The sequence below is a fragment of the Solea senegalensis genome, linkage group LG4, assembly GCF_019176455.1.
Source record: "Solea senegalensis isolate Sse05_10M linkage group LG4, IFAPA_SoseM_1, whole genome shotgun sequence".
NCBI lineage: Eukaryota > Metazoa > Chordata > Actinopteri > Pleuronectiformes > Soleidae > Solea > Solea senegalensis.
In genome coordinates, this window is record NC_058024.1 from 3,684,138 (window position 1) to 3,695,566 (window position 11,429).

Here is an 11,429-nt window from a genome sequence, read left to right on the forward strand (position 1 = left end):
TGTAATCCCTGAATGTAGCCAGGAATCAAACACAGCCTTCCTCATCCACTGATCCACCGTCTGTCTTCACCTCAGGATGTGACATAAAGACGATGATCTGTTGCCGCAGCATCCCCCTTAACGACTGACATGCAGAGAATGAAGTGTGGCTTGGGTGTAGATTTTTTTTTTAATGCATGGAAAATTGGATTTCCTTGAGTTAAATAATAACAATAATAATAATAATAATAATAATAAATGTATGAGACAAGCACACATGATGAAACATTCAGAGACCACGTGTGTCATTCGTCCCAGAACATGATTCTCTCTGCTGCCGTTGTCTTTACTGCACCTACTGCATGTCTGTCTCATGTTTTCCACTACTATGGCGATGGACACGTTACTTAGGGAACCAGCCACAGGGATCGAGTGTACTGAATGTTCCTTTTAGGAGACGGCTATGATTACGGACTGGAAATAGCCGAAGGTCAAAGGTGACAACACTGAAGACAATCTCTGACACTGAAACTAAAATCTGGCTAATCCCACACTTCCTATAGAAAACATGTGTATAACATACTCTGAGGCTGTAATGATGAAATGAACATGGGTATTTATCACTTTACAAAATACTGTAAATGCTCTGATAGATACACCTGCACACAATCAGAGGTGTCAAACTGGCGGCCCGCGGGCCACATGCGGCCCACCACTTAATATCATGTTGTATCATGACCTCATCTTCTTTTGAACACATCTGCCGGCAAGATGATAGAATATATTTATTATTAAATTACATATAGACTTGTTTGGTGCTTTAATTCCGATTGTTCACGTTAACTTAATTTACTTAATTGTTAATAGACTCATTTTGTGTCATAAATGTGTCAAACAAGCACTTCTACTTTGAACTTCTGTGAAATAGTATCATGAATTATCTTTATTGCAATATCATGATGGGATACTGTGTGATCATTTTGAGCTCATACTGCGCACAGTTGTTTTTTCTCTAGACCGGCCGCTTCTGGACCAGACTCGACATGCATTGGTCATTCGAGTTTGGCACCTCTGGTTTAAACCAACCAGGTGCTAATGATCACTTTTTTCACATGTGGTTTGAAACACAGCTGAAGCAGCTTCTGTGTGACGAGCAGCCAGTTTCACAAGGTCTCTCCCAGACAAAGATTTCAACATGTGCTGGTCAAGCTCTTCAGAAGAAGCACAAAGAAACAGGCAACGTTGAGGACCAAGGATGACAGACACATCATGTCTACTTCCCTTTGACGTGTGAACATGTCCAGCAGAGACTTCACCTCAGAACTGGCACAGACCTGTGGGACTCAGATACACTCATGACTGTCCACAGAAGTCTGAACACAACACAAGAGGTCTTTGTGGAAGAACTGGCAGCAAAAAGCCAAACCTCTGACGTGGAAACAAGAGGCCCCGACATTTATTCTGCGGCAGGACAAAGAGCCCACGCACACAGCCAGTGTCGTTATGAACTATCTCCAGTGTCTAGAAGAACATGGAGTCCAAGGATTGATGGTATGGTCCACACAGAGCACTGACCTCAACATAGTGTTCTGCAGAACAATCAAAGAATGGTCAAATTTAGATTTTTCTTCTTCTATTGCAACAACAACCCAAAACACTATTAGATTTTTAGAACAGCATTTTAGAACTGAAACAGTTACTCTATTAATCCATAATTAATCCATTACTAAATTAATTTTGATAATCCATTCATTGTTTTGAAGCTTTTTTCACGATTACAACAAGTTTCTCTGATTGTTTCAGCTTCTTAAATGTGAATATTTTCGTCGTTTCTTTGCTCCATAAAACAAAGAAATCATTCAAAACTGAATCATTTAGGTTTGAGGACAAAAACAAGACATTTGAGAACATCATTTCCAGGTTTTACAAACACTGATCAACATTTTTTAATGTTTTCCTTCATTTTATTGAGAAAATAATCAGCAAAATGATCGATGATGATGATGATGGGTTAGGGTTTACGGTGTGAACTTCATCTTTCTCTGGAACAATCGCAGCAGCACCTGCAGGAGTGGAAACATAATGAATGGCACTGATAACACCACAGGTGTTCTTATTGTTATTGCTTATTGTCAAGAATATAAAACAAAAAACAGCCCAGACCTGAAGACTACAAGAAAGGAAGAAGATTGACCAGAAGAGTCGAGTCTGAAAAGAGTTGTTTTTATATTCTAGTGTACAGATTTCCTGAAGGATTTGGTTGTATCTTAATAAAGATAAATATAGAATAAATTAAAATAAATGAATAAATCACAGCAATGCTAGTGGTAGACTTTGTATACATATATATGTTTTTGACTGAGGTGACAGTGTTAGACTGATCTCCTCCTGGTGTGAGGATAGTTCTGGACCAGGCACAGTCCTCTGCAGCTGGGTGAAGCCTGCTGTGAGCTGCACGACGTCTGTTCAACCCTGTAGGAGACGGAGTTGTAAAAGACCGGGTTGCTGTGTCCAAAGTCCTGGTCCCAGTGAGACGAATGAGGGCTGTCCTGAACGTCCACGTCACAGCAGATGCAGGCGAACCAAGGTGTGAATCTGCTGGTGTCAGGAAGCACGGAGTCTCTGAGTGGAGATGAAACATGTCTGTGCTCCTCTGCAGGAGCAGGGAGGAGGTTGGTACAGCTGGTGCCCGCCTCCATCGGCAAGCTCAGGTAAGACCGGCTGCTGTGTCCATCTCTTCTGTCTTCATCTCCCACTGCAGCAGTTTCTGCGTCGGTGTCCGACACCTCCAGGTCCTCCTGTGTGTCTTTAGGCTGTGGTCTCTGCTCTACGTTTGGCTCCGGCCGTACCACGAGCTCATCTGAGCTGACAGTGAGGAACCTCAGGACCACCAGGTTAAGAAAAGCACCGATCACTGTCAGCCCAACCAAGATGTACATGAAGCTGAAGGCCACGTACGGTGGCTGCCTCTGCAGAGCGTCTGTCCTCTGCAGGGCCACAAAGTCCCCAAAGCCGATAGTGGTGAGTGTGGTGAAACAGTAGTAGTAGGCGGTGAAGAAGGTCCAGTCCTCAAAATGAGAGAATGCTGCAGCTCCAACACAGAGAGTACTCATGCAAGACAACAGCCCCACCAGGACCATGTTCCAGGTGGACACCTCCACCTTCAGGAGCCCCAGTCCCTGCTTGGCTCTTCTCAGGAGGTAGCGGACAAAAGTGTTGATCCTCTCTCCCAGGCTCTGGAACATGACCAGGGTCAGAGGAATGCCCAGCACGGCGTAAAACATGCAGAAAGCTTTTCCAGCATCAGTCCGAGGAGCGACGTGGCCATAGCCTGCAGAACCACAGCATATAACAGGTCACGTCATCAGAAACCGTCAGCAAATGTGCAGCATCTATCAACTCTCAACACGCCGCCTCAGACCAGGTGAACACAACTGTGTGGGTTCATGGGGATTATATGCTGCACACAACATGCTGGTTTATGTCGATAATCTCAAACGGAGACACTCATCACTGGCATGTAGACGAGTGGAGCCGGGAATCAAACCCACAACCTTCAAGTTGAAAGACGACTTGCTGTGCCGATGAGCCATCATCGCTGTAGATATATAGTGACTCACTCACTCACTCACTCACTCACTGATTCACTCACTCACTGATTCACTCAGTCACTCACTCACTGACTCACTCACTGATTTACTCACTAATTCACTCAGTCACTGACTCACTCAGTCACTCACTGACTCACTCACTCACTTACTGATTCACTGACTCACTCACTCCCTCACTGATTCACTCAGTCACTCACTCACTGACTGACTCACTGATTTACTCACTAATTCACTCAGTCACTGACTCACTCGGTCACTGACTGACTCACTCACTCACTTACTGATTCAATGACTCACTCACTCCCTCACTGATTCACTCAGTCACTCACTCACTGACTGACTCACTGATTTACTCACTAATTCACTCAGTCACTGACTCACTCGGTCACTGACTCACTCACTCACTCAGTCACTCACTCACTCAGTCACTGACTCACTCAGTCACTCACTGACTCACTCAGTCATTCAGTCACTGACTCACTCAGTCATTCAGTCACTGACTCACTCAGTCACTGACTCACTCAGTCACTCAGACTCACTCACTCACTCACTCAGTCACTGACTCTCACTCACTCATTGACTCAGTCAGTCAGTCACTGACTCACTCACTCAGTCACTGACTCTCACTCACTCATTGACTCACTCAGTCACTGACTCACTCCCTCACTCAGTCACTGACTCACTCAGTCACATGGTGATCAGGTATCTGCTTGTGTTGATAAAAATCACATATATTGTATTGTGAAATACATCATATTATAAATTAAATATTCTAAATGTATTGATTTAAAAAATACATGGAATCTACAAAATGATATTACAAAAGTCACTTCATGTTTTAAAATGTTTATTTTATTGTTTGATTTAATGTGAACTCAATCATCATGTGACTGAAAGTGAGTGGTTTTGTGAACTTCCTCTGACCTTTGATGATTACATATATATGTACAGATATAAGATATATATATATATACACATATATAGAGATATATATGTGTATATATCTATAGATATAGATATATATATACATATATATCATAATACATGTTGATATTAAATGATATAAAAAAGTGATAGGATTTGTGTTTGTTGAAAGTCAAACACACTTGATAGTGTCATAATAACATACTGGGGTTATTATGGGTTATCTTACATACAGTTCTGTCACCAGGCTGCAGTTTCATGCCAGATTTGCATTGAGCTAAACTTTATACTCAGCTCTAAGGACTTCACACCATCTCTCTGCCTCATTAGGAACCTGGTTTTGGTCTCCATGAGGACTACTGGTCCTGACAAGAGGACACACACACACACACACACACACACACACACACACACACACACACACACAGAGAGAGTTGGTTTAAACTTGCCTATGGTGGTGATAACAGTGATGGCGAAGTAAAAAGAGCCGCTGAACTTCCACTGACTGCCGGCTCTGTGCGACTCTGACAGCAGCACCACTCTCTCCATGCGCCGGTAATCTTCCTCAGTGAAGCCGTGCTTCCTCTTCAGCTCATTCAGCTTCTGCTCCAGCACTTTTTTCCTTGAACTCTCACTCTCTGACTCCAGTGCATCAAACACCGCGGCACCGATGAGCAGGTAGAGGATGATGGAGAGGATGAGACAGAAGGTCCTGATGCTGTTGTGCTTCTTCATCCTCACAGAGGGAGCAGCAGGACGCGGGAGCGGCGTTCATCTTCAGCAGCACTGATGTGTCCTGATAGGATTACAGCAGTCATGTACAGTACAGGCTGTGAGGTGTTGAAACTGTAGCCTGTGGCGTGTCTGCGCAGGTTACTTGAGCTCAGCAGCTGGCAGCACCTTGACTTTCCACCTAATGTAACCTACTTAAAGGTGATCACATGACCCATTCATCTGTAAATGTTCTACTCACCTGTCCAGAGAGGAGAATTCAGTACATTCATGACTTCATGCGGACAGAACAATCTTCACATTGACTTTAAAACAAAGTGTGAAGTCGTGAAAACATTCAGATCCTTTATCACGTGTCCAACTCAAGGCCCGCGGGCCAAATCAAGGATCATAGCAGGAACAGAATCAAGGAAAACAATCCTGCACCATCTGAGACGATATATGGCTGCTTCTGTGTATGAAAACATTTACCGTGTATGAGGAATCGATATCATGCAACATGAGGGAAAACACAGGAGAGACAGACTTACTCACTGCACTGTACAGTACTGTAATACTTGCTATATTAAAACATATTCTTGTCACTGGTCTTTGATTCAGTCAGAATTCCATTCTACAGTTGAATCTGTCGAAGGCAGACCACACTGACAATGATCATATTAATGTGACGTTAGAACCCTGTTTTTGTGACGTTAGAACCGTGCTTTAGTGACGGTAGAACCCTGTTTTTGTGATGTTAGAACCATGTTTTTGTGATGTTAGAACCATGTTTTTGTGACGTTAGATTTGTGTTTTTGTGGCGCTAGACTTGTTTTTGTGACATTATAACCCTGTTTTGTGGCGTTAGAACTGTGTTTTGTGACGTTAGAACCCTGTTTTGTGGCTGTGTTTTGTGGCGCTAGAACCCTGTTTTGTGGCCGAGAACCCTGTTTTGTGGCGTTAGAACCATGTTTTTGTGGCGTTAGATTTGTGTTTTGTGGCTAGACTTGTGTTTTGTGACATTATAACCCTGTTTTGTGGCGTTAGAACTGTGTTTTGTGGCTAGAACTGTGTTTTGTGGCGTTAGAACCCTGTTTTTTGTGGCTAGAACCCTGTTTTGTGGCGTTAGAACTAGAACCCTGTTTTTGTGGCTAGAACCCATGTTTTTGTTAGAACCCTGTTTTGTTAGAACCGTGCTTTAGTGGCGCTAGAACCCTGTTTTTGTGATGTTAGAACCATGTTTTGTGACGTTAGATTTGTGTTTTGTGGTGCTAGACTTGTGTTTTGTGGCGTTAGAACCGTGCTTTAGTGGCGCTTAGAACCCTGTTTTTGTGGCGTTAGAACCATGTTTTTGTGACGCTAGAACCATGTTTTGTGTTTAGAACCCTGTTTTTGTGCCGTTAGAACCGTGCTTTAGTGACGCTAGAACCCTGTTTTTGTGATGTTAGAACCATGTTTTTGTGACGTTAGATTTGTGTTTTTGTGGTGCTAGACTTGTGTTTTTGTGACGTTAGAACCGTGCTTTAGTGGCGCTAGAACCCTGTTTTTGTTTAGATTTGTGTTAGATTTGTTTTTTTGTGGCGTTAGAACTGTGTTTTTGTGTTAGATTTTTGTGGCGTTAGATTTTTTGTGACGTTAGATTTGTGTTTTTGTGACGTTAGAACTGTGTTTTTGTGGCGTTAGATTTGTTTTTTTGTGACATTAGAACCGTGTTTTAATGACGTTATATTTGTGTTTTTGTGGCGTTAGATTTGTGTTTTGGGTTAGGGTTAGGGTTAGTGTCTTGTGTCATCGTCTGTGTGTGTGTGTGTGTGTGTGTGTGTGGTCTGCCACAGAGGCACAGCATAAACAGCTGGTCCTTCCATCCACACTCTCCTCTTAATTATTTTGCCCTGTGAAGCGTTCATGTGTGGAGTATTCACAATATGCTGGGCTGAAGTATAACTCTGAGTGATGAAGCATTAGCTGGTGGCAGCACTGACCTTTATCAAGCAAGCACACCTAGTCTCTGAGTAATCCGCCAAGTAGTCATTATTAATTAAGTGTAAACACAGGCACTGAGAGACAGAGAGACAAAGACAGGGACAGAGATGATACATCCTGTATCCTCTCAGGATGTTACTATAAACTTGATCCACAATGATCTGCTTGGACAGTAACGGGTCAGGAGCCATTTCAGAACCTCCTGATTTAGAATGATTTGATTCTTATTTTTCACTTTGAAATGTTTACTCAAAAATATGTGTTCCACCGACAGTGTGAAAAAGAAGACTATTCTTAATATGTCACTATTATACAACACATGAATGGACTCTATGTTACAGTCTTCATTAAGTGACGGGCTCATTCATGCACTTAAGTAAGTCATAAAGATCCTGACATCCGTCATTAACATCTACATTTATGGCTTGCTTCTCCTAAGTGTGTGTAACATATGGCTGTATGTTGTGTAGATACAGTACATGAAGTACAATCTACTGCTGAACACATGTTACACGAGTTGCTTTTGTAAATATCTTACATCAAAATAATAATTCTAATAAAAGTACACGTTTAACCTCCTCATCACATCTGACATCATATACCACATTATACTATACTATACTATACCGTACTATACTAGACTATATTATACTATACTATACCGTACTATACTGTACTATACTGTACTATACAATACTGTACTGTACTACACTATACTATACTATACCGTACTATACTATACTATAATATTTTATTTTATACTATGCTATACTATACTATAATATTTTATACTATACTATACTATACTGTACTATACTATAATATTCTATACTGTACTATCCTATACTATACTGTACTATACTATAATATTCTATACTGTACTATACTATACTGTACTGTATTATACTATACTATAATATTCTATACTGTACTATACTATACTGTACTGTATTATACTATACTGTAATACTATGCTATACTGTACTGTACTATACTATACTGTACTCTAATATTCTATACTATACTGTACTATACTATAATATTCTATACTGTACTATCCTATACTATACTGTACTATACTATAATATTCTATACTATAATATTCTATACTGTACTATACTATACTGTACTGTATTATACTATACTATAATATTCTATACTGTACTATACTATAATATTCTATACTGTACTATACTATTCTGTACTGTACTATACTATACTATAATATTCTATACTGTACTATACTATTCTGTACTGTACTATATTATACTATACTGTACTATACTATACTGTACTATATTATACTATACTATACCATACTGTACTGTACTATACTACAACACACTACACTACACTACACCATACAAGCTGGCAGGTAATTGACTGCCCACTGGTGTTTGTATCCATTGTTTAGATAAATGTTCCTACAGCTTCTTCTCCCCTGAGCACACAGTGATTACCTCACTGACACAACATCATGTTACAGTCATACGGCGATTTGCAGCATAATCACTTTGTGGCTTTTAAATGTCTATTAAATATAAACTGCAGGATGATCAGTACATTCACAGGAAGACATTAAGGACAGTGTGTCCACAGAGTAGAATCCAGACTCTCAAACTGCAAACATGGTTGGAGATAAAGACTGGACTGTCTTTATGATGACTATATCGTGTCAATAAAAACACTTCTATTCAAAGCATGTTTGCTAAAAGTCAATTCATTCTTACTTTACAGCAAATGACAATGTAAATGTAGAGACAGCTGCTGCTCACTGTTGTATTCTGTCACATTCTGTCACTATGATTCAGACCAGAACAACTACAGTTACATACATTCAGCTGTACAAAGCTGCTTTTAGTTCTTACAATGGCTCTGGTTTTGAATAAATGAAACAAAACAACAAATGACAACATGTGGCACTTCAAAAATAAATGACTAGCACTGATGAGTTAGGAGCATCATTTTCAAATGACTTGAATAAAATATAAAAAATAGTCTCCATTTTATAATAAAAACACAGAGCGGGTGTTTTTGTCCTGTGGACACAAGGATGCACCAGTGCTCTGCTGTCGTTTCCTTTTTAGATTTAGGCCTAAAACGACTAAAAGATACTAGGTACTATGCTAGTGGAAACACAAATTAGTAAGGCAGAAATGTTTATGCAGCATCTGCCTCGAGCGACTGCGGTGAAAGGAAAATGGGGGACGGAAACGGGGGAGAGAAAGGAAAAGAGGGAGGTGAGGTTGAGACAGGAGAGAACAGATATATAACAGTTGCATTAGCAGTTATTCCAATGACTATTCCAAGTCATTTATTCCCTCTGCAAACACAGACTGTACTTCTATTAAATGGTGGTCAAGTTGAATAGTTCAACAATCCTCTCTTTTATTTATTGCCTATTTATTTGGTTATTGTTTTTCAGTGGTTTATTGTTCTGACTCGTTTTGTACTTTCACTATGTTTCCTTGTTTGGAATCTGTTCAAAGTTATCAAAGAACACAATAAATGACTATGATATATTCACTTCTATTCACTGACTTCTTGTGTCCTAAATGAAACAGCATAATAACAGGACGCCACATAAAATGGACTTTGTTGTGCTTGAAGTTTAAATGATTGTTGAGAATGTTTTTAGTTATTTATGTATATGTCCCCAACGTTTTCTGGTATCTTTTATTGACTTTATTTTCAAAATGTAGTGTTTAATAGTGTTTACTGCTGCTGACAGACATACACACTGACATGGATAATGTGAAAACCCACATCCCCACAAACTCACCCACGGGCTCCTGGACTTTCTGACTGGCAGGCCACAAGATGAAGGAGATGATAGTGGGCATGAGGAACGAGAGGAGGCCTCACCAGCCACTGTTCATTATTGCATTTGCAGTTCTACTCCCATTATTTTGTTTTATTTAGTTACTTTAACTATCTATTTAACCATTTATCTACTTTTATCTACTGACTTTTAACCCAGCATTTGTGTGGACAGCGAGGATGAATTTCACTGCACAGAGACCGTGAATAAGACAATAAAGTCTTTGAATGTTGAACTGGCAGCACTGACACTGCGTCTGTCTGCAGCACTTACCTGATACAGTCCTGTGATGGGGAGCCAGTCTGTCTGTCTGTCTGTCTGTCTGTTCACCACATAACTGTGCAACAGTTGGCTTGACAGGATTCAAACCTGGCAGTTGACTTATTAGGGGCTCCAGTTTATCTCCACTAACACAAAAACATTCAAAGAACGTTAACATCTTACGTTTGGAGAATGTTAAGAAAACCTTCCATAACCTTTCATAAGGTCCACTACTGAGGGAAAACTTCAGGGAACATTCCCAGAATGCTCTGGGACCCAGAAAGTGTTAGCTGGGATGTGGTTAACAGTCAGACAGACAGACAGACGACTTTATTGACATTATTGACATTAACAGACATTAACTTTTTAACTTTTGTCAAAGTTAATACAGGCAATAATCCTTGTATTGCCTGGGTTGCAGACAGACAGACAGACAGACAGGTCTGACGATAGTCATTCAAATAACTTATCTGAATGAATATCAACTGTAATTGTTATTTGTTGTGTTTTTGCTGAAAATCACTGATGATGTGCGGTAACGTCTGCTCTGTGTGTGTGTGTGTGTGTGCGTGTGTGCGCGCGTGCTCCGATCGCGCGTGTTTCTCAGTAAAGAGAGCAGAAAGTGAAAGTGAAACAATGAAACACGAACAGTTCTGTGGGTGACCCTGCGTGAATCGGCAGAGACATGATTCGCATGATGATCTGGTTGATGTACAGCACACTTGGTCCTGTGATCGCGTGGATATGGCGCATCAGCAGAACTTTCCTCGTCACGCCACTCGTGAGTCCTTTAGTCAGGTCCGTGCGTCTGGCTTTAGGCTGGAGAGAAGATTCCGGAAGCCGGGGTAAGCCTGAGAGAAACGGAGGAGTTGACGCGGAGACCGTTGGTGATCCAGAACAAGGTCCACGCGAGCGGAAGCTTATGGATGAAGAGGAGGAGGAAGAGGAGGAGGAGGAGGAGGCGGAGGAGGGAGAGTGTGAGCGCGTGGACACAACGGATGAGTTTTATTGTGATTACGATTCAACCTGGGAGTCAGACGGAAGTGAGGAGGAGGAGGAGGAGAAGAGAGGAGTGATGAAGAGGAGCAGCCTGCGGTCAACAGCTGCGTTTGTGAGTGAAACTTTTTTTTTATCAACAT

General features: G+C 41.0%; 2 protein-coding genes across 2 annotated transcripts in view; one reads left to right on the forward strand and one right to left on the reverse strand.

Moving 5' to 3' along the window:
- Positions 1 to 2,316: 2,316 nt before the first annotated feature.
- On the reverse strand, positions 2,317 to 5,255 carry LOC122768637 (potassium channel subfamily K member 15-like). The gene is made up of 3 exons (XM_044024769.1): positions 4,964 to 5,255; positions 2,811 to 3,310; positions 2,317 to 2,777 (listed from the first exon to the last, which is right to left on the reverse strand). Exons 1-3 carry the CDS (start codon positions 5,247 to 5,249, stop codon positions 2,352 to 2,354), a joined length of 1,212 nt encoding a protein of 403 aa, XP_043880704.1. The 5' UTR covers positions 5,250 to 5,255; the 3' UTR covers positions 2,317 to 2,351.
- Positions 5,256 to 10,904: 5,649 nt separating this feature from the next.
- LOC122767694 (opioid growth factor receptor-like) overlaps positions 10,905 to 11,429 on the forward strand; it is a 5,001-nt gene continuing 4,476 nt past the window's right edge. The window contains exon 1 of the mRNA XM_044023133.1: positions 10,905 to 11,401. Within this exon, the coding sequence (XP_043879068.1) occupies positions 10,976 to 11,401 (426 nt within the window). The 5' untranslated portion in view covers positions 10,905 to 10,975. The remainder of the gene's footprint in view (positions 11,402 to 11,429) is intronic.